Source organism: Bombina bombina, chromosome 11 (genome assembly GCF_027579735.1).
Source record: "Bombina bombina isolate aBomBom1 chromosome 11, aBomBom1.pri, whole genome shotgun sequence".
Taxonomy (NCBI): domain Eukaryota; kingdom Metazoa; phylum Chordata; class Amphibia; order Anura; family Bombinatoridae; genus Bombina; species Bombina bombina.
This window is the reverse complement of record NC_069509.1, coordinates 52,279,533-52,307,016: the sequence shown is the minus strand read 5'-3', so window position 1 is coordinate 52,307,016 and position 27,484 is coordinate 52,279,533. Positions and strand designations below refer to the sequence as shown.

The window sequence follows — 27,484 nt, the reverse complement described above, 5'->3', positions numbered from 1 at the left end:
TCTTATATCTGTCCTTAAAACAATCACCAATACTTTGAGAGAACAATGGAAAATCAACATTTTATTACCTTATCTCTGCTTTATCACACTGGGAGTGTAATTTCTTCTGCTGGCTGTGTTTACAAAGCTTATGTATAGCTGGTACGCGCGGCCACAAACTTTCAGAATAGGTGGGGATACCACATGCTAAATTAACAATTTCAAATGCCAATATAAGGGCAAAGGAGCTACTTGTAAACAATTTAATACACTCCAGCAGGTAAAGTGGATCATTGGGAACAAATTAAAGGGGAGAGAATTTTTGAGTAAACTGTCCCTTTAAGTGCCAAGTATGCACAAATCACATTCTCACTAAGTAGTTACACTATTGTATTTCCTTTCACAGTTGTACTTTGTGAATTTACACTTCTTAGACATATCTATAAATGTTCTTACTTAATTAGTAACACTATGTGTTTAACCCCTTTTACAGGTATTAAACATACAACGCATTTTTTTATTGCACTCAAGTCCCTATAATAAATGTTACCTTTTTGACTCACCATATAGTGTCAGTTTTGTCTCCCATCATTCATCACTATTGTGGAAATAATATTGGGTTTGTTTTATGTAGATATAAGTACAGTAGGAGAGAGCACAGAACCAGTATTTAGTTTCTAGAGCACTGAGTCCCAGTGTTTGGCAAACCTCACTGTATAGCTTATAAGTAATGTTAATTAGCTTGTGAACAAATTGGAACAGTGTTTTGGCCCTAGTCCTTAAGTGTTTCTAAGTTAGAGTTTAAAGGAACATTGGTGGAATGTATTAGCTGTAATAAATCACTTCTGTTGTCAAATGGAAATGCTGTTTTAACAAACATATTTTCAAATTTTGACTTTTGCTAAATAAAAATGCAAAAAAACTTGGCTGTTTCCAACTAGGCCCTTGCACAGTTAATGGTTTTGTCGTACCCATTGTCCTCCCTGCAGCCAATCAGAGCAGAACACTCTAATCAGTCTGTGAAGTATTGGTTTTGTGGCACAGGTCAGCTCTGTAGGTTTTGGATTTAGAAGACTTGAAGGTAAGGGTGCATTTATTTTTAACATGAGAGAAAAACATATATTTTTTTTTTTGTTACCATTTTGTTTTTGCAAAATAAGTGATCCATTACTTTTAAAGGCTGTTAAAGGGACATTTAATAAATGCTAGGTAGAATGATGCATTCAAAGAAAAGATTAGTCTGAGAATAACATGTTGATGTACTATTTAACGTTTAATTTGCTGTTTAAATATTGACAAAATAAGTGTAAGGTTTTAGTGTCTATAAAACAATGGGAGCTGCCATGTTGTAACTTAGGTTACCTTCTCTGCTGTAGCCAATTAGAGACAGTTATAATAAGGTCACTAGAGTGTGCAGCCAATGGCTGTGTGAGATATAACAGTATTCTGCACTTCCATTTCTAACAAACTGGAAAGCTCACAAGTTCAGTATAGAATTACAAGAAAAGGGGACAAAATAAATAATGAAAGTATATTTCAGATATATATATATATAATTTTATATTACCATCTGTGTTTAATGTCCCTTTAAGGATTTCCCTGCTTAAAGGGTTTTGAAACCCAATTCTTTTCTTTTGTCATTCAGACATTTTGAAAGCTTCTAATTTGCTTTGTTCCCATGAGATTCTGTGTTGAAGAGATACCTAGGTAGTCATCTAGACCACTACATGACAGGAGATAGTGCTGCCATATAGTGCTCTTGCAAAACTGCTGCCATATAGTGCTTCAGACAAGTGCACTCTCATGATCTTCCCTGTTTTCAACTAAAGATACCAATAGAACGAAGATAAATTGATAATAGAAGAAAATTAGAAAGTTGTTTAAAATTGCTGTTCTATCTGAATCATGAAAGAAAATTTGAGTTTCACATCCCTTTAAAAAGATTTTGTAAAGTTAAGCTATACGCTCAACAATATTTGTAATATAAAGTAAACGAAGGGCACTTTCATTGATTAAAATCGTTTTAGACGCTAACATTTATAAATAATCACTCTTTCATTTTGTTCTACGTTCTGCCATTCCTCCGCCCTCAACGCATAATCTATTTCAGTGTAAAATGACAAATTACGCTGTAGCCAATCAAAACGTGCCCCCTTTGCTGACTTTAAGCACAGATGAGCTTCTGTTTAATCCTATGCGGGAATATAAACAAAAAACTGCTCTATCTGGGGCACTTGAGTGCTTTGAATACTTCTCCAGTCCTTAAGTATCCTTAACAGGGAGAGTTTAAAGGGCCATTTTATTAACAATAAATTACGTACTCTGCGACTCCCAAGTGGTCCTTTTAAATGTTTAACCCTTTATGGGGGTTAAACACAGTTGGGGCATCACTGGTGTTAAAATTATGCGAACAAATGCAATAACAAAGGATCTATTTTTTTTTCCGTTAGACTGGTTCTTTAAAGCCGTGCTTGACAAATCTGTTTAAAAAATAGGAGCCAGTAAGAATATTTGGGAGCCAGACATATTTTAGGAGCCAGACAGTGGGATTTTTATATAGATATATGGAGAACCAAAAAAGTTAGGAGCCAGGGTTAAAATTCTAGGAGCCAGTGGCTCCCAGGCTCCTGGATTTGACGAGCCCTGCTTTAAAGTGTGTCCTTACCTGGGTAAATTAAAGGGGCATACTTTATTTTAATTTTACAGGTAAAAGGACATAAATTGCAATGCTAAAATTTTAGAATTTTACCTTTTTTTGTTCTACTATGTGATTCCAATTATTGATTTTACTTTCATATAGGGGTTAAACACAGCTGAATTCCACACTGAAGCAACAATGGACTTAAATGCCTGAGCCGGACACAGTTCTTATGGATCTCCTGATTAGCTGATGAGTGTAGCCGTGTCCGGCTTGGAACTGGAAGTGGATTACAACTTTCAAGCTTAAAGTGATGGCAAATTTTCCCTTTTTGTAGAAACATAGCCGGAATGTTAGTGATATTTTTGATGGAGTTTAATTCATATATTGTAATGAAGATGCGCTTTAACTTATTTTTAATCTTGTTCCTGCAGCCTACCTCAAAAGTAAATTTTTTTTTTTTTTTTTTTTTTGTGCTAATGGTTTGAACTGTTCTCCAATCAGCGCTTTAGTTACAAAAAGAAAGCCGGATGGCTAGAGCACTGATTGGAGAACAGTTCAAACCATTAGCTCACAGAAAAAAAATACTTTTTGAAATGGGTGGCCAGAGCACGGGGTGTTAGAATGGCAAGGCTAGATTAAAAAGTTACATCTTCATTACAACTGATGAATTAAAGTCCATATAAAATATGGCTTACAATCCAGATCTGTTTATACAAATGGGAACGTTTACCATCACTTTAAGTTGTGTATAAGCTAAAGGGATATTAAACCCACAATTTTTTTTTATGATTCAGATAGAGCGTGCAATTTTAAACAACTTTTATAATTTACTTCTCTTTTTGAATTTGCTTCATTCTCTTGCTATCCTTTGTTGAAAAGAATGCTTAGGTTTGGGAGCAGCAAAGCACTACTGGGAGCTAGCTGCTTATTGGTGGCTGCACATGCCTCTTGTCATTGACTTACCTGGTGTGTTCAGCTAGCTCCAAGTAGTGCGTTGCTGATTCGTCAACAAAAAATACCAATCGTAAAAAAACAAATTTTAAAACTAAATTGGAAAGTTGTTTAACATTGTACACTCTATCTTAAACACAGAGGCACGAAATAGTGAGTTGTAAAATGCTGTATCAAATTTGTGCATTTTACTATTTCACTTTTATTTTCTTAAAGTGAATGTCAATTTTGATGCTAAAGTGCCCGGTTTTTAAAAATTCGATTAAAAACAGGGGCACTTTAATTCATCAAAATTTACATTTCACTCCTGTTGAGAAAAAAAACTTACCTTTTACTCTTCACAGCAGCTCCGGGTTCCTCCGGTCGTTGCAAGCCATTTCTCATGTCAGAAATGAATGGATAGGTCATCCTCCAATCATGGCTTCCCCCCGGGGGAAATCAGTGTCTGATTCAAAGCCGTGATTGGAGGAAGCCGGATTCCTCATTTTAGACCCAGGAAGAGGCTTTGCGACGGGCGGAGGAAGCTGGAGCTGCTGTGAAGATTAAAGGTTTTTGTTTGTTTTTTTTCTCAACAGGAGTGAAATGTAAATTTTGTAAATTAAAGTGCCCCTGTTTTTAATCGAATTTTTAAAAACCAGGCACTTTAGCATCAAAATTGACATTCACTTTAAGTTTATGTATAAGCTTAAAGGGACATAATACTCGTATGCTAAATCACTTGAAACTGATGCAGTATAACTGTAAAAAGCTGACAGGAAAATATCACCTGAGCATCTCTATGTAAAAAAGGAAGATATTTTACCTCACAATCTCCTCAGCTCAGCAGAGTAAGTTCTGTGTAAAAAGTTATACTCGGCTACTCCCAGCTGCAGGTAAAAAAAAAATGAAGAAATGAACTGCAGCCAATCAGCATCAGCAGTGCTGAGGTCATGAACTCTCTTAATGTGATCTCATGAGATTTCACAGTAAGCTGAATACGGGAATAATGAGAGTTCACGAGGCTCATCCCCTAAGCTGTCCCAGGACAGACATACTAAACTGCTTCTTAGAAATCCTTTGCAATGGGATGTGGCTACTGAGGAACTTTTGAGGTAAAATATCTTTCTTATTTACATAGAGATGTTCAGGTGATATTTTCTAGTCGGCTTTTTACAGCTATGCTGCATCACTTTCAAGTGTTTAAACATTTGGGTATTATGGCCCATTAAAAATAAAGTATTTAAGAAATTGCCACCACTGCCTATATTGTTTTCACTGGATGTACACACATTGATAATGCAAGAGAGTTGGATAGCTGTTTACAATTGATTGCTCTATTTAAATCATGAAAAATTTAATTTTGACGTTAGTGTCCCTTTAAAATAATGGTTGTCATATATCACTGAAGAGTTTGTAGCTTTGAGAACAATCTGCTCTGTGCTCTGCAGGACACAACAAAGTGCTCATTCCTTGTATGTATTTATTTGTTTACTCCATTAAATACAGTAGAATGACATAATCAACAAATGCATAATGAAAGCAGTAACAAACAGAACATCAGATTTAGTAGGTTTTTCTGAGCAATTTTAGTTCCTCAGATTTTCCTGACCCCTGTATGATATGACAGCCATTAGCCAATCACAGCCTCATATGTATATACAGGGAGTGCAGAATTATTAGACAAGTTGTATTTTTGAGGATTCATTTTATTATTGAACAACCATGTTCTCAATGAACCCAAAAAACTCATTAATATCAAAGCTGAATATTTTTGGAAGTAGTTTTTAGTTTGTTTTTAGTTTTAGCTATTTTAGGGGGATATCTGTGTGTGCAGGTGACTATTACTGTGCATAATTATTAGGCAACTTAACAAAAAACAAATATATACCCATTTCAATTATTTATTTTTACCAGTGAAACCAATATAACATCTCAACATTCACAAATATACATTTCTGACATTCAAAAACAAATCAGTGACCAATATAGCCACCTTTCTTTGCAAGGACACTCAAAAGCCTGCCATCCATGGATTCTGTCAGTGTTTTGATCTGTTCACCATCAACATTGCGTGCAGCAGCAACCACAGCCTCCCAGACACTGTTCAGAGAGGTGTACTGTTTTCCCTCCTTGTAAATCTCACATTTGATGATGGACCACAGGTTCTCAATGGGGTTCAGATCAGGTGAACAAGAAGGCCATGTCATTAGATTTTCTTCTTTTATACCCTTTCTTGCCAGCCACGCTGTGGAGTACTTGGACGCGTGTGATGGAGCATTGTCCTGCATGAAAATCATGTTTTTCTTGAAGGATGCAGACTTCTTCCTGTACCACTGCTTGAAGAAGGTGTATTCCAGAAACTGGCAGTAGGACTGGGAGTTGAGCTTGACTCCATCCTCAACCCGAAAAGGCCCCACAAGCTCATCTTTGATGATACCAGCCCAAACCAGTACTCCACCTCCACCTTGCTGGCGTCTGAGTCGGACTGGAGCTCTCTGCCCTTTACCAATCCAGCCACGGGCCCATCCATCTGGCCCATCAAGACTCACTCTCATTTCATCAGTCCATAAAACCTTAGAAAAATCAGTCTTGAGATATTTCTTGGCCCAGTCTTGACTTTTCAGCTTGTGTGTCTTGTTCAGTGGTGGTCGTCTTTCAGCCTTTCTTACCTTGGCCATGTCTCTGAGTATTACACACCTTGTGCTTTTGGGCACTCCAGTGATGTTGCAGCTCTGAAATATGGCCAAACTGGTGGCAAGTGGCATCTTGGCAGCTGCACGCTTGACTTTTCTCAGTTCATGGGCAGTTATTTTGCGCCTTGGTTTTTCCACACGCTTCTTGCGACCCTGTTGACTATTTTGAATGAAACGCTTGATTGTTCGATGATCACGCTTCAGAAGCTTTGCAATTTTAAGAGTGCTGCATCCCTCTGCAAGATATCTCACTATTTTTTACTTTTCTGAGCCTGTCAAGTCCTTCTTTTGACCCATTTTGCCAAAGGAAAGGAAGTTGCCTAATAATTATGCACACCTGATATAGGGTGTTGATGTCATTAGACCACACCCCTTCTCATTACAGAGACGCACATCACCTAATATGCTTAATTGGTAGTAGGCTTTCGAGCCTATACAGCTTGGAGTAAGACAACATGCATAAAGAGGATGATGTGGTCAAAATACTCATTTGCCTAATAATTCTGCACTCCCTGTACTGTGAACTCAGTAGGAGCCCCGGTGCCTTAGTGCATAAAAAGACTGTATACATTTTACTAATTGAAGTAAATTAGAAAGGGTTGTGTGTTTTATTTTTGTGTGTGTACCCTATCTGAATTATTGTGTTTTTTATTTTTATTTTAATGTACCACTGGTTTTTGTATGTTAGTAGGTAAAACGTCTGTACCTATAACCGCAACAGATAGCGGTCTTTGTAGTTTGCCTGACCCATACACAAAGATATAGGTCAAGTTTGCCTTCTTAATGTGTTTGTGATAGAACAGAGCTTCCTACACCCAGTACTCGGTTATTTCTGGTGACCTGTGATCTTTTTAATTTGCATACAAGTCTAGTGACATTGATTACCAATAGAATGCTGGGGCACTTGGGTACACTGAGCTGCATGCTATTAAGGAGACAGCTTTTCAACTTTCTGTGTGTGTTGAATTTACTATACTTATCTACCCTGTGGCAGAACTTTTCTCCACTTTCTGCGATAAGATTTTTTTAATGAAACATTTTCTGCAGGTTATTTTTAAATAAAAATCAATTTTAAATTAGGCGGTTACACTAAAGCAGCAGTTCAAAATTGCAATGTGTTGATTAACTAAAGAATACAGCAATTTTTAAAGTTTTAGAATATAGTGCAACAGTTGACAATTGCATTGCAAATTAGCTAAAAGAAAAAAAGAAATTGTTGTTTTAAAAATGTCCCTGAGAGCCAGTCAACAATAAATGCACTGCTGCTTTGCAGTGCTGCTCCATATCTCACCTCTCTTCAAACAGCACTTTGTTAGGGAAAACTTACTGAGTGCAGCCAGAGCACAGTGCTGTTTGAAGAGTATAGCCTGATGCAGAGCAGCACTGCAAAGAGCCAACAGTTCATTCATGTGTACCTTTCTTTCTGCAGACATGCTGCATTTTCTGCGATGGCATCTCAGATCATAGCATGTTCTGCCTTGGGGCTTATCTATAGATTTACTATATGTTTGCATAGTATTTGTGAGTCGCAATATGTATTTGTTTGCAATGGTTTCACTGTCCAGTGTATGCTCCTAAAACTCCATTTGTTTTTCTTATTTCGAATGTTCCTCTCCCCCGGATTATTAGGTTCTCCCTGTCTCTTAAAAGAAAAAAGGGGGGGGGGGATTGCTTTTCCATAGCTTTATTTTTGTTTACCCCAAATGTCAAGGTTTGACAAATTCCTGGAGTCAGGGAGTTGTGTTTTTTTTTTTTTTTTAGTTTTACTCCAACTCCTTACTTTTTTTTTAATTTAAAGTTGAATGAGCATATTAAAGGGACGCAAGTCAAAATTAAACTTTCATGATTCAGATAGAGCATGCGATTTTAAACAACTTTCCAATTGACTTCCATTAAAAAAAAGTGCAGTTTTTTTTTTATATTTACACTTTTTGAGTCACCAGCTCCTACTGAGCATGTGCAAGAATTCACAGAATAAACGTATATGCATTTGTGATTGGCTGTCACCTTATACAGGAGGAGGGGAAATAGACATAACTAAAATTTTGTCATAAAAAAATGTACTAATTTAAAGGTACAGTATACACCAATTTTCAAATAACTGCATGTTATAGACACTGCTATAAAGAGGAATATTCAGATACTGATATCAAAATCCAGCATAAGACCTTTTAAAAATTTACGTAGAAGCTCCCAGTTTAATACAGTTGGTGAGGTTATGCTGGGAAAGCAGAAACTGGCAGGCACTCCCCCTTTCCCTGCATATGAAAACTCCCATTACACAACCAGGAGTCTGTAGACATCAGTATACATCTAAAACTTTGGGGCTTGGTTAGGAGTCTGAAAATCAGCACAATGTTTTTTTTTTTGTTTTTTTTAAAAAAAGGCAAACTATAAATTTCTACAAAAACACTCCCAGATGGCCTATATAAATGGATCATCTACAAAACATTTATGCAAAGACAAATCTAGTGTACAATGTCCCTTTAAAGTTCAGACTAAGTGCTATTGCAATGTCTTTTTTTATCATACATGTTTTTCAAATGGTTAACTTTTGAATGGACACACAAGTTTAGTGAATTAGTTGAGTTGGGAGTTACTATAAACCTTGAAAGTATAATGCAATTTGGTTTAGTACTTTTTGCATTAAAGGGGCAGTAAAGTCAAAATTAAATTTTCAAGATTTAGATAGAGCATGTAATTAAAGGGGGACACTAAGAACATTTCATCCACCTCCCTCTAACTATGGGTGCCGCCATTTTGGAACCTAACTTTCACTGGAGAGTTGCTGCACGTGCAAACACACTCAGCACTGGAATACCAGTGAAAGCTAGATTTCAATATGGCAGAACCCATGACTAGAGGGAGGTGGCGCATAACCTTAATACTATTCTTCTAAAATGTATTTAATGTCCTTTTTAAAAAACAAAACAAAGCTTTCCAATGGATTTATCAAATGTTCTTGTTTCTCTTTGTTTTACTAAAGAGTAAACCATAGTAGTGTCTGATGAACCCAGGGGGTGTGCACCTGTCTTTAGCGCTCTATGGCTGCTGCCAAAGAATGTTAGACGCGCATGCCTCTGAGCTCCTGTGACGCTGTCTAGGTTTACTCTTCAACAAAAGGATAACAAAAGAACAAAGCTTATTAGATAATATGGCTGCAATAAAAAGTTACTTCTATGTAAACCATGTAAATGTAATTCCCTTTAATATGCGCAAATATGGTATCTTTTAACGTGGCCATATAAGGATTTTTACACCAAGCTTCAGCAGAAGCCGCTATACCGATCTTCATGAAGTTTGATATTTTAGACTGATCTCATGGGATCGTGTTTTCCTAGGTTAATTTGTTAAAAGAACAAGCGGTAGGTCCAGAATGAGATGCGAAGTTGCCAAAAAATCCTGTTGTGTGCAGATGTCGTTTTCATACCAGACTGAAGGAATTTTAGCAAATTTGTTTTCATTACCATATTGAAATAACTTTATATGGAATAACATTAATAAATGCACAATAAATAGTTTCACATGAGCAGTGTTGCATCATGTGACAGCCATCAGCCTATCACAAAATGCATATATGTATATTCTGTAAATCTTACACGTGCTCAGGAGTGTGCACTTAAAAAGATTGTGCACATTTAGATAATGAATATGAATTGGAAAGTTGTTTAAAATTTGTGTTCTCTGTCTGAAGCTTTATTGTCCCCTTTAACTATATATAGAATTATGATGAATGGTTCCAACTTGTAAAGTAAATGACAAAAGTATTAACTTAAAGGTATCGGAAACTCAATTTTGAGCATATAATTTTAAGACTCTTTTTTTAAATTCACTTATATTTTCAAATGTGCTTTTTATTTTTTATAGTATACCTTGTTAAAAAAGAATACGCACATATCCTATACTAGTGGGAGCTAGCTGCTGATTGGTGCCTGCCTTTATGTAATTGAGCTCTCAGAATTCTTGATGATTGAATTCTTGGAACTTTAAATCCAGTATCAAACCTTTTAAAACGTCGAAGCTCATAGTTTAGCACTGATGAGATTAGTCTGGGACACCCATTGAATGTGGCTGAAAATGCAGGAAGTGCAGACCCCTCCCCCCTCTCCTGCATATTAAAAGACCCAATAAACAAGCAGGAATCTGTAGACTTAAGTCTATAAAATCTGATACTTTGGGGCTTGGTTAGGAGTCTGAAAATCAGCACAATGGTAATAAAAATAAATAAATAGCGAAACTATACATTGTTACAAAACACTCCCAGATGGGCTATATGAATGGATCATCTACAACACATTTATACAAATCTAGTGTACAGGGACATGAAACCCCAACATTTGTAATGCAGACAAGAGCATATAATAAACATTTCCAATTTAAGTCCACCAAATTTGCTTTGTTCCTATGCTATTCTTTGTTGAAGAGATACCTAAATAGGCATCTAGAGCACTACATGATAGGAAATAGGGCTGCCCTCTAATGCTCTTTGCAAAACGGCTGCCATATATAGTGCTCCAGACGTGACTGCTCCTGAGCTTACATTTCTACTCTTTCAACAAAAGAAAACGAGAACCAAAGGAAATTTGATAACTGCGCATGCAATTTTTATTCAACTTTCTAATTTATTTCTATCTGAAATATTTTGGGTTTTGTATAAAATGCAAACGGCTGCCTTTCCAAGGCTAACACTGCTCCATAAATGTCCCTAACTGGCTTTAAACAGACAGAAATGTCAAAAATTAAATGTACATGGGTGCATCTCACCTTGAAATAGAAGCATTTTTGCAATATATTCCATTAGCAAAAATTCTTCTTGTAAAGGTTATTACTGGGTTTTTTTCTGTGGCATACGCACATATGCTGTGAGGACATTAAAGGGACACTCAATCAAAATTAAACTTTCATTATTCAGATAGAGCATGCCATTTTAAACAACTTTCCAGTTTACTTCCATTAACAAAATGTGCACAGTCTTTTTATATTTAAACTTTTTGAGTCACCAGCTCCTACTGAGCATGTGCAAGAGTAAGTGTGTATGCATTTGTGAATGGCTGATGGCTGTCACATGGTATGTGTATGCATTTGTGATTGGCTGATGGCTGTCACATGGTACAGGGGGAGTGGAAAAAGACATAAGTTTTAAAATTGTCAGAAAAAAAAATCTACTACTCATTTGAAGTTCAGACTAAGTGCTATTGAATTGTCTTGTTATCTTGCATTTGTTGATTATGCAAATCTACTGTGTTGACTGGTCCTTTAATCAAACACCATGCCTGCTTAGGCAGCTGGCACCGTGCGGTGAGGTGTTTGGGCACGGGCTATCACAGGGTATGTGCATATGCTACTGAAAAACAGTAATCATTTTTACTAGAAGCATTATTACTAATAGGAGTATATTGCAAAAATGCTTATATTTCAAATTAAAATTCTACCATTCACTTGTCATTTTTTTTACCCTTCTTTCCCTTTTTAAAGGGACATTATACACTAGATTTTTTTTTTTTATAGTTTTGCTTTTTTTTGTTTAAATAACATTGCTCTGATTTTCAGACTACTAACCAAGCCCCAAAGTTTTAGGAGAATACTGATGTATACCTACTCCAGCTTGCTTCTGTTTGTGTAAAGGGTCTTTTTATATGCAGAGGAAGGGGGAGTGTATTTCCCACTTGCAGTGGGTGTTCCAGCTACCTTTTTAATAGAGCTAAACTGGGAGCTTCTAAGTAAGTTTGTAAACAGTTTTATACTGGATTTTTATATCCGTATCTGTGCATCTTATTCTTTATAGTATTGTGTACATTACATGCAGTTATATGAAAATTGGTGTATACTGTACCTCTAACTGTTAACAACTGAAAAACAATGCACATCATACTAATGTTATAAATGTGGCTGCAGACTTAGGGCTAGATTTATTAAAGCTGAGGCGTACAGGGGCGCATATACGCGCCCCTGTACGCCTCAGCTCGCCTGTGGCGGCGAAATTACCCACAGGTATTCGCCATTGCACACAAGCGCAATTTTGCGCTCGCGTGCAATCCCGTCCCCTGCCCGCGCACAGCCAATCGAGCGCGGGCAGGAGCTGTCAATCTCCTCAGTCTGACTAGATGGAGATTGAATTTCGCCACCTTAGAGGTGGCGAAGAGGTTAGGAAAGCGGCGGTCTGGTGACCGCTGCTTGATAAATTACGGTGAGCAAGTTCTTGTGAGAACTTGCAGCCGTAGGGCTTTAATAAATCTAGCCATTAAGCCCAGATGGGCTCTAAATAAGGCACATAGTGGGTTGAGTTTAGCTATTAAAACAATTGCAGCAAGCAAGATATTTAAAAACCAAAATGTTTAGACTTTGCTGATGTTATCCTATAGCAGCACATCAAATGTCTTTTAATTACAAAGTGTTTACAAACTCTCTAATTCAGGGCTCAACAATCCCTGGAGCCAGGGAGCCATGGGCTCCTGCAATTTTTATCCCTGGCTCCTAACTTTTAAGGTTATTCTTAATATAGCTATATACAAATACCACTGTTTGGCTCCTAAATGTATGTCTGGCTACTAAATATTCTTACTGGCTCCTAAATTTTAAACAGATTTGTCGACCACTGCTCTAATTCTGAAGTAAAAATAAACTTTTAGGATTCAGATAGAACAGCAGTTTTAAGACACTTTCCAATTTACTTCCATTATCAAATTTTGCACAGTCTTTATATTCACACTTTCTGGGGGAAAAGATCCTACTGAGCATGTGCACAAGCTCACAGGGTATACCTATAATATTAGTCTGTGATTGGCTGATATCAAGGGGCCGGAAAATAAGAGAAAAAATAAATTTGTCAGAAAAAATCTTCTTTTATGCACTTGCTAATTATACAATTCTACTGCGTTGAGTGGTCCACTTGTAGCTAGGGATAAAGGAAAACCTTTATCCACTGAGCTGTTAGGGGCATTTTAATTTAATGCTGCTGAATACATTTTTTTTTTTGGGGGGGGGGGGGGGGGGAGAATAAAATGGTTTCTAATAAAATCTTTTTAAGAAAAGGGAAACACAACTACCTATAAAAACTAACATTATCATTTTATAGTTATTAAAAGCAGTGAAATGGTAAATAATGGATAATACCAAATAGAACTTTTCTGAATCGCATCATGGCTTCTCACACCATGTACTACCTTATATTTTCTGTGTATTGCAATTGCACTTATTAATTGAAACAATCTGCATTTCTGTTACTTGTCCCTTAAGGCCCTTGCAGTTTTAGGCTTTTGCTACTGTCTGGCTTATAATAATGTTTGTGTAAATAAACTCTGTAAATACAGTTAGCCTGCCAGAGGCGAGCTGCGGCGGACATGGGCGCGTATGTGTGCCCCTGTCCGCCTTAGCTTGATAAATCGCCCTCTAAGTGTCGATTCTGGGTGTTGCTTATAAGTGCTGGTCACTCACCATACTGAATGTATTTCTGCCACAATTGGTATATTTTAATACATTGCAATGGGAAATGGCATTTTCCCCCTCTCATTCACTGAGTGTCTATTCCATGCACCCACAAGGTCCTATTAATTTTTGAATAAAGTTCACTTTGCATGTTTAGTGCCATTTCATGTGCATGATAGAAATTTGTTACTTAACATCCCTGTGACTTGCAGGACATATAGTACACATGGTGTGACCAACCTGCGTATAATTTATAGGATAATTTGTGGCGGTTCTAGTTCACAGAAATACTTGACTTCATCCCATGGGTAAATTCACTGGGCTGCTGTCACAGGCTGTGTGTATTTTCTCACCGCTGAGCATTCACCTGCATGGATAACAATAAGCATGGCGACTGGAATCCGGTAGGTGAGTGCTATGTCCTGCTGTTCACAGGCATCAGGTTAGACCCCTGGCGTACATGAGTTATTTTTTTTTCTTAAGGGAAGAGCAGGTTGTATGATTATCCTTCCACTTCTTCCTGCCAGCTAGAATATAAAATGGCTCACGTTTGTCTAATCTACAGTCAGCTTTGCTGAAACTGAACCCTTTCACACTCAGTTGGTCTTGACAGAGATTTTATTTTAATATGTCTGCCAGACAATTGCGTACTGTTGCATGTTAAGAAACCAAAAGCAGTTTCAGTCTGCGTTCCCTTTTCTGCCATGTTAAAATAATTTTAATTTCTAAAAGTTCCTTACTTGATTGGCCTGACCCACTAAATTAAATTGAATCTGAGAAAAACAGGCATGATAGGTTAATTGTTTTTAGCCCATATAATAATGCTGATGTTGCAGAAATAATATACTTCAATGCTATAATACCCAAAGCATTGCTGGGATTTCCTGAATCCTCAGTTCCTCGTGTTTTCTCTACAATTTACATCTTTCTCTTTCTAAATCCAGTATTGTGATTAGGGTTGCACCGATACCATTTTTTTAAGACCGAGTACAAGTACCGATACTTTTTTTTCAAAATACTCGCCGATGCCAATTACCGTTACTTTTTTAATGTCATGTGACAGTGTCCCAAGCACAATACAGACTAATGATTTAAGATAGCTTCTTTATAATTATGAAGAACTGTAACTCAAAATATATTATGAAATAATAGTTTTATTTGCATGTTGTCACAAATGAATATACGTATATTCTGTGACATCTTGCACATGCTCAGTAGGGCTGGTGAATCAAAAAAGTGTAAATATAAAAAGACTCTGCACATTTTGTTAATGGAAGTAAATTGGAAAGTTGTTTAAAATTTCATGAAAGTTTAATTTTGGCTTGAGTGTCCCTTAAAAATGGGACAGTTTTGGAGAAGGGATGGAATCAAGTGTAAACAATATCTGGTCCTTTAGGCAATATTTACATGTCCTAATACAGCTTAAACCTGTAACTAAAGGTAGTTGTATATCCTTTATAAAGGAACACAAAACCAGTTTTTTCTTTCATGATTCATATAGAGCATGCAATTAAAAAACTAACAACTTTCTAATTTACTTCTATTATTTTTTTTTTTTTTTTCTTGACATCTTTTTTGTTGAAAAGCAGGGATTTAAAGTCTGGCGCACTATATGGCAGCAGTTGTTCAAGAATGTAATCCATTATTTCCTGCCGTGTAGTGCTCCAGATGCCGACCTAGGTGTATCTTCTACACAGAATGCCATGGGAAACAAAGTAAATTCAGTGTTCTACCAGAACCATTTTAATGGGTTCACCACCCGGCGGATTTTACTGACCACCCGGCTAAAATTGTAGCCAATATTAAGCTAATATTACAATTGTTCAATGTTTTATTATACAAATTATAATTAAATGATGCAATTAATTTGTGCTTTGGAAAGCAGAAAATATTTCATTATATTAGAACGTGTTACAATGTCCCCACCCCGGGTACTATATGATGCCACCCAACTGGCAAAATATTCTGTGGAGAATACTGATATTGTATGCTGTCAATCGCAAAATTTTTGGGGTTTCATATACCTTTAACCCTTTAGCTACAAATGACGACATGTGGTAATTATCCGCACAATGCAGATAATTCAAATGACAACCATGTGCCGTCATTGGATGCAGTGCCGCTTCCAGAGGTGATCCTGGACTTCTGATGCGGTGATCTACATCCTACGAGGTGGCATTGTGGTAGGCCTCACTCACAGCACTCAGTATGTAAGCGATGTTACTGTGTGTAGGCGTGATGACATCACAATCCGGCAGTGTCAGAAGCACTGTATGATGGGGGGGGGGGGTGTTATATAAAACCCCCTCATTCTCAGCTCTCAATTCCTACAAACCTGCAAGATCACCATTTGAAAGGGAATTGTTTGCCCTTTCAAATGCTGTACGTCTTATGGGGAAGTATAGCACAATTTAAAAAAAAAAAAAAAAAAGCCCCCACACATTTTGTAGTAAAGGGTCTCTAACTTCCTGCAACCGATGATCAGACCGGCATAGAGACCACTTATTTTTAGTAGAAGATCCCCTTATTTAAAATAAATGCACATTTCAGGGATTATTAGCCAGGTGATCACTGTGGTTATGGTGATCACTTGTAAGTAAATGTCCATTTATTTGCATAGAGAATCATGGGAGCCTCTATGTGCAGATCAAACTTGTATAAATAAGGGCCTTTCGGAAGGGATAGTAATGTGAGGATAACCCTTTCTTTTGACTATAGAGTTTAGAAAACACACAAACTCACTTGTTTTGCAACATTATTTATTAAAATTTTAATAAAAATATACATTTTGTTTTAAAGTGAAAGTAAATCCTAGCATTTTACAAACGCTAGGATTTACTATTGAAACAAAGGGCACTTTCATTCATGAACTACAAGATACTTCATGTAGAAAGCTCCTTTATTTGATTCAATCGATCGCCGCTCTTAACTCCTACAGCAGAGCACGGTAAAAAAATTTTTTGGCTAAGAGGTGACGTTTTCACCTCTTAGCCAATAGCCGTGCGGGAAATCCGGCTCCCATAGGCGCCAAGCCGGATTTCCCGCACGGCTATTGGCTAAGAGTTGAAAATGTCACCTCTTAGCCAAATTTTTTTTTTAGGCGTGGGCTGCTGTAGGAGCTAAAAACGGTGATCGATTGAATCAAATAAAGGAGCTTTCTACATGAAGTATCTTGTAATTCATGAATGAAAGTGCTCTTTGTTTCAATAGTAAATCCCAGCGTTTGTAAAACGCTAGGATTTACTTTCATTTTAACACATTTTGTTGCACAATTCTCACGTCATGATATATTTATAAAATAACAGTTTGAATCTATTAAGTCTGCTGGGGAAAAAAAATGATCTGTGGATTTTTCACTACTGTAATGCTTAAATATGATCATCATGTAAACTCCAAAACAACTCTGCACTAGAGGTAGAAATGGCTCAGCTGTTAAGGGGTTAAAGGGACACATACATTTCACCCCCTCCCTCTAAATTATGGGTGCTGCGATTTTGGAACCTAGATTACACTGCAGGTATCTAAAAGAGTTACTGCACATGTGAAATGTAGTAAAAGATAGTTTTCAACATAGGGAGGCAGGACATATCTCTAAGATGCTTAAAATGGATTTAGTGTTTAATGACATTTTACAATAGAATGTTGCTCTTGAGAAAATTGTAAGGTAAAATATTTTCTTTTTTTACCTAGAGATGTTCAGGAGATATTGTCTAGTCATCTTTGTACAGCTATGCTGCATCACATTTAAAGGACATTAAACACTAAATAAATGCTAGATAGAATGATGCATTCAAGAAAAGATTAGTCCATGACTAACATGTAGATGTATTTTTTAAAGTTTCATTAGTTGTTTAAAAAGTGACAAAATAAGTGTAAAGTTTTAATGTCTATAAAACACTGGGAGCTGCCAAGTTGTAACTTAGGTTACCTTCTCTGCTGTGGCCAATTAGGGACAGTTATACATAGGTCACTAGAGTGTGCAGCCAATGGTTGTGCTGGATTTAACAGTGTTCTGCACTTCCCATTTCTAACATGGAAACTGAAAAGCTCACAATTTCAGAATGGAATTACAGGCAAAGAGGACAAAATAAATAATACAAGTATATTGCAGAGTTGTGTTATTATATACAATGTATCATTTTATATTACCATCTCAAAAGTGTTTAATGTCCCTTTAAGTGCTTCAACCTTTTGGTATAGTACCTATTTTAATAAAAAAACGAAACAAAAAAATGTTATATATATAAATCTTTCTGTAACATTCTGCCTTCCCTGGCTCCTCTTTAATTCACCAATGTATAATGCTGAGGAAATACATTGTGTGTGTGTGTGTGTCTAAGTTTCACATATATCTGACAATATCATTTAAAACCTATGAGATAGATTTGGTTAATGTCTAGCACGGAATTTATACAGGTTGCTCAGCTCCACACTTCCTATATTAAATCACTATCACTGCCCTCTTATATTAGGAATGTAGGAACTAGACAATATGACCTCAGGAAACTTGCAAAAGGTGAATCGGGGATAAGTATTGCTCATGTATAAATTTCATGCTGTATACGCCTGCTTGGCAGGAAACCTTTAGTATCATTTTTTATATTCTGTTGAGACAAAATGACTATCACCACTTGGTTTAGTGGTTGACAAAGTCAATGAAAACGTAGGAGCCAACAAGCTAAATTTATATACGGATATCTGTAATGTATAAAAAAAAAGTTAGCAGCCAGTAGTGAAATCGAGGAACATTAATCCATATATCCTTAGATTTTAGAAGCAAAGTTTTTTTTAGAGGACATCAGCAAAACAGGAAATGCAATAGAAGCTCATTGGTTAAGGAAACGAACAAAGCATTTTGGTAAATGAGTGTGAATGTGCAAGGTGAAAACTACCAATAGATTTTTAATATGTACCATTTCGGAAAAATAATGCCCCTTGTTGCAAAATAGAAATCTAGTTCTTGTCAGAGCTAGACGGATCTAGAGCCCCAACCTCTAGAATTTTACTCTAGAATCCTTATTTTTAATCTCTCTACATAAAACTATGTGCACAAACCATTGTATTGCTGCTCAATTGTCCGACTGGTCTACTACACAGGATATGAATATTTGTGCCAAGCCCTAGATCTGTGCATTCTACACAATCACACACAATTAAATCCTACACGTGAGAGAGCACTGCATAAATATAATAAAAAAAAATTCTGTATGGAATGGAGGGAGGTTTAAAGGGACATTTGAGTTGACTTGAAACTAATTAAAATCAGTGTTGAAGTGCACATGTATTCCCAACAATAGGACAAATCAGGATCGCCCAATGAGATGACCCTCACATCTTCCTACTTAAAGGACTCTGGGGCATGCCATGTGTTTAAAATAAGATACAAATAGTGTTACAATATCAGCACCAGGTGGATTAATTATAATGGACAGTTCCACACAATTATCAGTCTTGTTTGCTTACCTAAATGGATCTTAAAGTGATTGTAAAGTTTAATGAATAAGTGCCCGGTTATCTAAAAATACTCTTAAAACAGGGGCTCTTACATTCATTAAACTTTACAAGGAAGCTTCTTTTTAAAAATACTTACCTTTCTTTGTGGAAAACATAAAGAATCCGGCTTCCTCCAATTGTATGTCCCCTTTGGTGTCCAGCTCATGTGCTGCACGCAACGATTATAGGAACCCGGATTTGTCATCGCTGTACTAACTACAGCAGGAGTTTCTTGCGGAAGATCGCAGGTATGCTTTCCATAAAGAAAAAGGTAAGTATTTATTTTAAAAAGCTTCATTGTAAAGTTTAATAAATGAAAGTGCCCCTGTTTTTAAGAGTATTTCTAGATACCGGGCACTTATTCATTAAACCTTACATTTACTTTAAAGTCTGCTTGAAAAGTTGTTTATAACTGCATGCTTTATCGGAATCAAAGTTTATTTTTGACTTTACTGTCCTTTTTATTTCTAAACTTAAGTAACAGGAGTAACATTTTAAGAAAAGTCACATTATCAAGCATTAAAATAATTGTATTTTGAAAGGTGTAAAAATCCTCCACTCCCCCCCCCCCTCTTACTCCCCAGCTACAGGTGGGGGGGGAGTGTCTGCTTTATTGTGCTGCCTGTTAAATTAACATAAATGCTACTCTGAGGGGCAGGGACGGAACTACCATTGGTGCAGAAGGTGCATTGGCACCAGGGCCCAAGTGCTGGGGGGATCCCATTGAAAACCAGTCTATACATAGGCGTGTGCAGAATGTGTACAATACCTAATGTACGGGAGACCTTTTATTAGTGCAGGTTGCAGGTCTATCCTCAAAATATTATACACAGCACCATGCATATTATTACTATTTTTCACTACTGAGTTACCTTTAGGGGGACCCATAAAATCATTGCACCAGGGCCCTACTGAGTAGGTCCGCTACTGCTGAGGGTTAAAGATTCAGGATTTTTTCTTTTTTATTTCTGTGCTTTGTGATTAGGATTTTACTGTTGGTTTTCCCTGCAATAAGCCTTGTATGATGAATGTCTGTTTTTTAGGAAATGCATAACTCTCTGGAATCGACTTTATTTTTTTAAACCACAAATATCTGATATATTTATAGATTTATAGCTAGATATCTGACAGCCATCAGCCTGTCACATAATGCATATACGTCTGCCCTGTAAATCTTGCACATGGTCAGTAGTAGCTGGTGCCTTAAAGTGTACAAAGAAACACTTCCTAACTCTCTTCCATTACCTAAATGTGCAAAGTTTCATTTTGACTTGATTGGCTCTTAAAGCAAGGTGAAAAAAGACCAACCTGCTCACTCGCATGCAGCATTTGTGTACATCAGTGCTTGGATAATCTTGGGAAACCAGCGCTGTTCCTGAATGGAGTTTATAACTATATAGAAGTCCTTTCCTGGCTGATAAAATATCTATTGTATTACTTGTTGCTGGTAAGATGCATTTGTCAGCCGTTGTGTGTGTGTGTGTGTGTGTGTGTCTGTTACTTCATTTTTGTGTCGTCTTTTAGCCAAAGTTCTGTGTAATATTTAATGTCTTAAGGTCAGAAGTCCTCATAGTTCCTTCGCTGTCAGACACTCCCTTGTCACAGTCTGTCCTTGTCACACACCCACGGCACTGTGCTGTGGCTTCTCCTCTGCCTGTTGAGTTTAACAGAATAGGGAGAGCTTGGGAATGCGGAAACGGTGTGAGCGGCAAATGGTTGCTCCTGGTAACCCTAGAGCATGTCAGATATTAACCCTTTCCTTGTTCGCTTACTCTGTGACGGAGAATATTTCCTGAATATGAAAGCTAGTTACCATATTTTTTTCCAGAATATCTTGATATATTTTTTTTTATAAGGTCTCATTCTGGTCTAAATAAATCCTGTTTTATTCTGCTGCTTACTGTAGACTAGTTATACATTTTTTATTGAGAATTTCAGTTGGCTTTTAAAGGGATATGAAACAAGAACATATATTGAGATTCAGACAAAGAATACAATTTAAAAAAAAACAACTTTTCAATATATTTCTGTTATCAAATTTTACTTTGTTCCTATGGTATTCTTTGCTAAACAGATACCTAGCTAGGTGTGGAGCCCTACACAACAGGAAATAGTGCTAGTGAATGATAACATTCATGCAAAACTGCTGCCTTATAGTGTTAGACATACCCCTGAGCTTACATTCTGACTGAAGGTAATTTGCTAATAGAAGTAAATTAGAACGTTGCATGCTCTGTCTGGATCTTGAAAGAACACTTGTTTCATGCCCCATTGTATTGCTATTGTTTCAGTACACTTATTTGTTTTGTATACTGTGTGTGGTGTTTAAATAAAAAAAAACACTTCTCGTATGAGTCAGTGACATCTGTACTTAACCATCCTATCCTTTGTTTTGGCTAGTTTGATACGCATACTGCACCTAAAATGTGACTTGGATATTTCTAAGTCTGCGATCAGCCATGATTGTATGAATAAATACAAATTGAGACTTTCTGCAGGAGTAAAATGTAGAGCAGTATTGTTTTCTTGCCACGGGTAAACGTGCTCATTTACATATTTCTTATTGATCACGGCAGAGGAAATAAACTCTTGTGAGGGGTATGTCCCTGAGCGTAAACAATATTGTCTTTTAGTATTTTAAGACATTTTATTCTGCGCTTAGATCTTTTGCAGTGCTGTTGCTGATTGCTTTGCAGGGACAGTTTGCTTTCATTTGTCATTTTTGCTCCTTTTTTTGAAATGTAACCCTTTGGTTGCCAAAGAATGCTTCAGTGCATTGATCCGTCATGTTTTGTAGACCTCTTGGCATATGCAGGTTTTTTTAGTACATCACAGAATCTTCATGCTTGGATTGGTTAGAGGGGGGATTTTTTAAGCATTGTGATATTAGTATTAAAGAATTGTGCTAGAAGAATAATTTTGAAACAAATGCTGAATATTGTGAATGTATAGTAACAGACTAAGATATTCTGATAAGTGACCTTCGTAGCCAGTATTTACATGTTTTCATCTCTCTTACAGATTTTGCCTTCTTTGAATTGGAGAACGATCTTCCAGATGAGCTGATTCCTAATGGGACTGATATTAATCTTCTGGGCACTGGTGGGGGTTTGGTACAGGAATCCGCACCACAAAGTAAACCACTTTCGGATCTGTTACGCGGGGGCAATGCTGGTCTCGGGGCTACAATTGGGAGAGGTGGGTCATGCAGTCCTGTCCAGCAGAGCATGGGAGCCCCAACTCAGCAAAATAGTCCAGGTCTTGGCAGCCTGGGTAGTCTTAACAAGAGCCCTCTTAACCAGGGACTTTCATTAACTCCACCCTCTGGACTAACCAAGCAAGGAGGGGGCACCCCTGGATCATCTGCCCCCCCCTGTCTCAAGCACAAAAGCAAGTGGGCATGGTGACAGGCAATTCAACAAATCAGGCAAGCCCAAGGGGTGTTGTGCATGAACTCAAACTTAACCAAGGACATCAAGCACTGCTTAACAGTAATCCTGGACATACACTAATGAGCCAGTCCCAGTCTTCTCAGGGGCAGGTCCTGAATGGGTCCTTGGGAGCTAACAGTCGGGGACGAGGAGCAGGGCTACAATACAACTCTCCTGCCATGCAAGCCAACCCCGGTAGTGTTCTGGCAGAGACACTGACACAAGGGACAACGGCTATGCCAGCCCCACACAGGCATGAACCACCGCACAGGCCGGAGCAATGACTAAAGTATGTACCCCTTTTATTTTGATTTGAATTGTTCTTTGAATAGTCTTCTCTTCTAGGAAAAAAGGTAATCTCCAAGAGGAGTGCAAGAAATGGGTTAATTCCTATGTTGTGTGTATTAAACCGTTTGCGAACTTCCTGAAAACATTTAAATTGTAGGTGTCCTAGTTGCTGTAAATTTTTTTTATATATTTTTTTATTAGACAAATCTTTTCTCTGTAATCACAAATATTTGCTATTGAGTGTCAAATGGTTGTTATGTTTTAATTCTTCGGCAGTGCAAGGGGTTAGAATTATCTTATTATATGCCTATAATTGCTACCTTGCATGTCATACCTGTGTTTATAGCGCTACGGAATCTGTTGGCGTTCTACATATAACTGATAATAAAGTACTGCCAAAAATATTTTTTTGTGTAACTGGAAGAGATTATAATATTTTGTTAAATATATTCTGTAGCTTCATGATCTTAAAGGGACAGGAAACACTTTCAAATTTTACTTTCATTATCAAATGCTTCATTCTCTTATCCTTTGCTGAAGGAACAGCATTACAATGCTGGCAGCTATAGCTGAACACATCTAGTTAGCAAATGATAAGACACAAATTTCAACAATGGATACCAAGAGAACAAAGCACATTTGAAAATGGAAGTGAAATGAAGTGTCTTTAAATTACATGCTCTGAGTCTTGCAATTTTAATTTTGACTTTCTATCCCTCTTTAAAATTGTTGTTCATTGTTTAAAAAGTGCAGTTTGAGCGTGTTTTTTTTTTTTTTTTATTTTTTTTTTTTTTTTATATTTATATATGAACATTTACTTTTTTGACGTTTTTGTTATCTTTCAGAATTTTGTTAGAGGAAAAAGATGGTTTTCTTGGTACCCGTGTTAGCCAATTAACTAATGAAACATAAATAACAAACACATTGTATAAGTGATACTTTTATTGGATTTTTCTTTTTTGCAATCTTTCAAAGCACAATGCTCCATCAGGCAGAATTAGTTGGCTATTAGATCATGCAGGCACACACGCTTGTAGTGTTTTTCTTGTTTTGTGTTTAATTTTTTTTTCTAGTACAAATGAATCCATCCGTATGTCCTATTAATCTTTGTTTTTTAGGTCAAAATAAATGAATTAATCTATATTAGCAATGGCTGCTAGCTTTCTAGCACATGTGGCCGTAGATCAGTACAGGTGGCCCCTCGGTTTACAACGGTTCAATTTGCACCGTTTCAGAATAACAACCTTTTTTTTCCAGTCATGTGACTGTGTTGAAAAGCATTGAGAAGCAGTGCATTGATTAAAATAGCCAGTAGGTAGAGCTGTCCACTTGTGTTTGCAGCAAAGAAATGCAAGCCAAGAAGCTGAAATTAATCAGTTTAACCAGACCTGAGCTATCGAGCAGCTTGCAAAGGAACAAGGTTTTCCTGTCTTATAAATCAGTCCAGATTGGAATGCATAGAAAGAACTGTTTGCGAAAAATGCAAGTGAAAGTCTGTGTTGTGTGATTATTTTATTAGGTTTATAATGCTGTTTAGCAAATGTTTTTGATAATTTAACTTAGTTTAATTATATATCTCTGTGTTGTGTGATTATTTTATTAGGTTTAATGCTGTTTAGCATTTAAAGTCTTTATTTCAAAGCTTTTAAAAATATAGTATTAGGTGTTACTTATGCCAATTTTGAGAGAGGGTCCTGAAACTCCCTCACTTCCCATTGACTTACATTGTAAACTGGGTCTCAATTTACAACGGTTTCGATTTACAGCCATTCCTTCTGGAACCTAACCCCAGCGTAAAACTGAGGGCTACCTGTATTTTAGAAGTATTAAGGGCACATATAAATTCAGTTAAACAAAATAGATGTCATTGGCACAGGGCTAGATTTAGGGGAGGTTGCAGGGTACCTTCTGTCCAGTGTTTTTCCCTCCAGATGTCTCTTTTTGAGTTGTGGTCACCCCAGAGCACACTCTAGTCACTTTTCCCTAGGGCCACAAAACTATGGCACACGTAAGATCTCTGCTCTTACTGAAGGGCGGCAAAAGCTAGCACCAAGGGCCACCAGTTTGTTATCCCTGATCTATATGATTGCCATTTACAATCTTTACTAAAGATTAGTGAATGTAGTCAGCATTGTAAGTGGTACATTTGTGTTTTATTTATTTTTTACATTCAGATGCCTCTCAAAAACACACATACAAAAACTGGTTTAGTGAAATGCAACAACACCAGGGATTTAGTTTGGTAATTGCCTAGGGAAAAAATTTGCTAACCTAACGTTAGGCCTTTCTGCATTTATTGGATGAATTGGTCTCTTGACATTGATGGGCTTATTCTTTATCACCCCCCCTTGCTAGAGGTTTGGTTTATTGCTGGTATGTTTTGGTGGCTTTTTTGTGCTAAATATGTGTACAGCTCACATTTTGTATAGCATTAGGAGAAACCGACTTGTGGTTAAATGGAGAAAAATTCAATTTAGTTGACGGTTCTATATAATAGACAAATGACATCCATGGTACCTAATTCCAAATTTTATCAAATTCATAAATAAGAGAATTTAAACGGGATATTAATCCCAATTTTTTTTTTCTTTCATGATTCAGAGCAGCAATTTTTAAAGGGTTAGAAAACTTTACTTTTTTAAACTTTATAAAAATGCATAACTCACGGTTTGTTTTGAAGGGTTAAACCTACTTACTCTGACCTTTCCACGAAGCTGGAATATTTAATAACATTTTATTTTATGCTCCCATCTAAACGGCCTCAACGACCGCCCATAAATGTAGGCTGGAGTTAATGTATGCTATCCCTTCATCCAATGGGGCTGCAGCACAAACCTCTTATTAGAATATTTAAATAAAGGGTTCTCCTCATGCGCATTTTAATCTGTGGGCACTCGCATGCGCAGTTAGCAGTGAAAGTCCGGTCATCCATTTTGCTGTATCTAAGCAAACGCATGTGCATCTCATTTAAGATTTAGGACTTCTCAATATGCTCATAAGACTAGGGGGATCTATGGACATTAAAATATTGCTAGTCAGTCTAGGGGTTTTAAATATACTTGGCTGTTGCCACTCTTTGTGCTCCTCAGACCTAACTGTATACAGTGCGTGCCTCTATCTTCAAGCGCCCTGGTGCGCCACTCCCACTGAAACGTCACTGGCCTCTTCATCAGAATAGGGCACAGAGTTGATGACACGCCGGCTGACAGCGAATGAGAGGACAGTTTTGCTCATGCGCTGCCACTGATAATAGTAGATGCGCATGCGGGACGCCATCTTTGTTCTACTTAAGTAGAGCTCCGTAATTTGCCATGTAGAATGAGGTGAAAAGAGGGTTTGGCAGAATAAAGATGTTCAAATGCAAATTACAGGTAATCTATAAAAATTGCTAATGCATGCTATTTGCTTAATTTAAGAACAGGATTTGATGATTTGAAAAAAAATTAGTTTACTATCCCTTTAAGCAACTTAGATACCAAGTGAACAAAGAAAATTTGATTGAGAAAGTTGCTAAAATTGCCTGCTCTATCTGAATCGTGAAAGAAAAAAATGTGGGTTTCCTATCCCTTTAATCATAAAAAGAGTACTTGTAACGTATACACGGTTTGCCCTGTACCTGAACGATATCTTGTGTAACATTGATTATAGTATTTTTAATAACCTGCTTTTGCAGAGTAACTTTTTGGTTAGCTTGAAGGGACAGTGTATTGATTGTCTCGTAATGTATTCCTACTAACTTGTTATACCAGTTTCAAATGATAAAAATACATTGGAAACCATTCCTTTGTGTTTATTTTTATATGATGAAATAGCGAGGGGGTTATGTGCAATTTTGTAAGGAGATCTGACGTTATCTTACCACATTTTGCACACAGACGTGCTTGCTTATCTCTGTAAACCAAAGCCCGGTATTCAACAAGCAAAATCAGTTATTTCAGTTGGCTAAATAAAGGTAAATTGGCTATTTTTAAACAATTGAATACACTGCAGCCAGTAAAATGGATCACTGGGAACACATTTAAAGGAGAAAATATTATAGTATGCTATCCCATTAATTATAGAAAATATGTAGAAAATGCAGTTCAGATCTCCATATCCTGTTCATTTTTCACAGATTGGGTTAGACTGATGGTAATGGAAATCCAAGTAATATTTATATTTAGAATGTTTAAATTATTACACATCACAATAATAATCTGTTCTGTTTATGGGGACAGTAAAATGGACTAAGTGCTTTTGTTGATGAGGCAATGCTATTGTATTTATGTGTATACCCTGCCTTTATCCTGTTGGTGTAAAAATCAATAAATAGAAAAGTCTTGTTGAAACTGAGGTAGTATATATCAACATCTTAATTGTTTGTTCTTTTAATGTGCTGAAAATGTTGTATTCCAAGTTATAGCCCGTTTCATAATACATTGAAGGTTTTGTTTGTACCACCTCTTCCCAGTACCGTGTTGTGTTCCTGATCTGACATACATTCTATCCCCTTACCGACGTTAGGACGTTCCATGCCGTTCTAATTGCACTGGGCTTTAGCGCCCTTAAGGCGGCATGTAAAGTCCTAGCCGTTTGGCTATTCTGAAGCCTTTGCAGCTTCCTAA

At 36.9% G+C, this 27,484-nt stretch overlaps 1 protein-coding gene across 1 annotated transcript in view; it reads left to right on the top strand.

Annotated features, from left to right (window-relative positions):
- The window catches only part of LOC128641850 (CREB-binding protein-like), a 170,997-nt gene that overhangs the window by 8,634 nt on the left and 134,879 nt on the right, over positions 1–27,484 (top strand). The window contains 3 exon segments of the mRNA XM_053694412.1: positions 22,183–22,530; positions 22,533–22,847; positions 22,850–22,881. Of these exon segments, the coding sequence (XP_053550387.1) occupies positions 22,183–22,530; positions 22,533–22,847; positions 22,850–22,881 (695 nt within the window).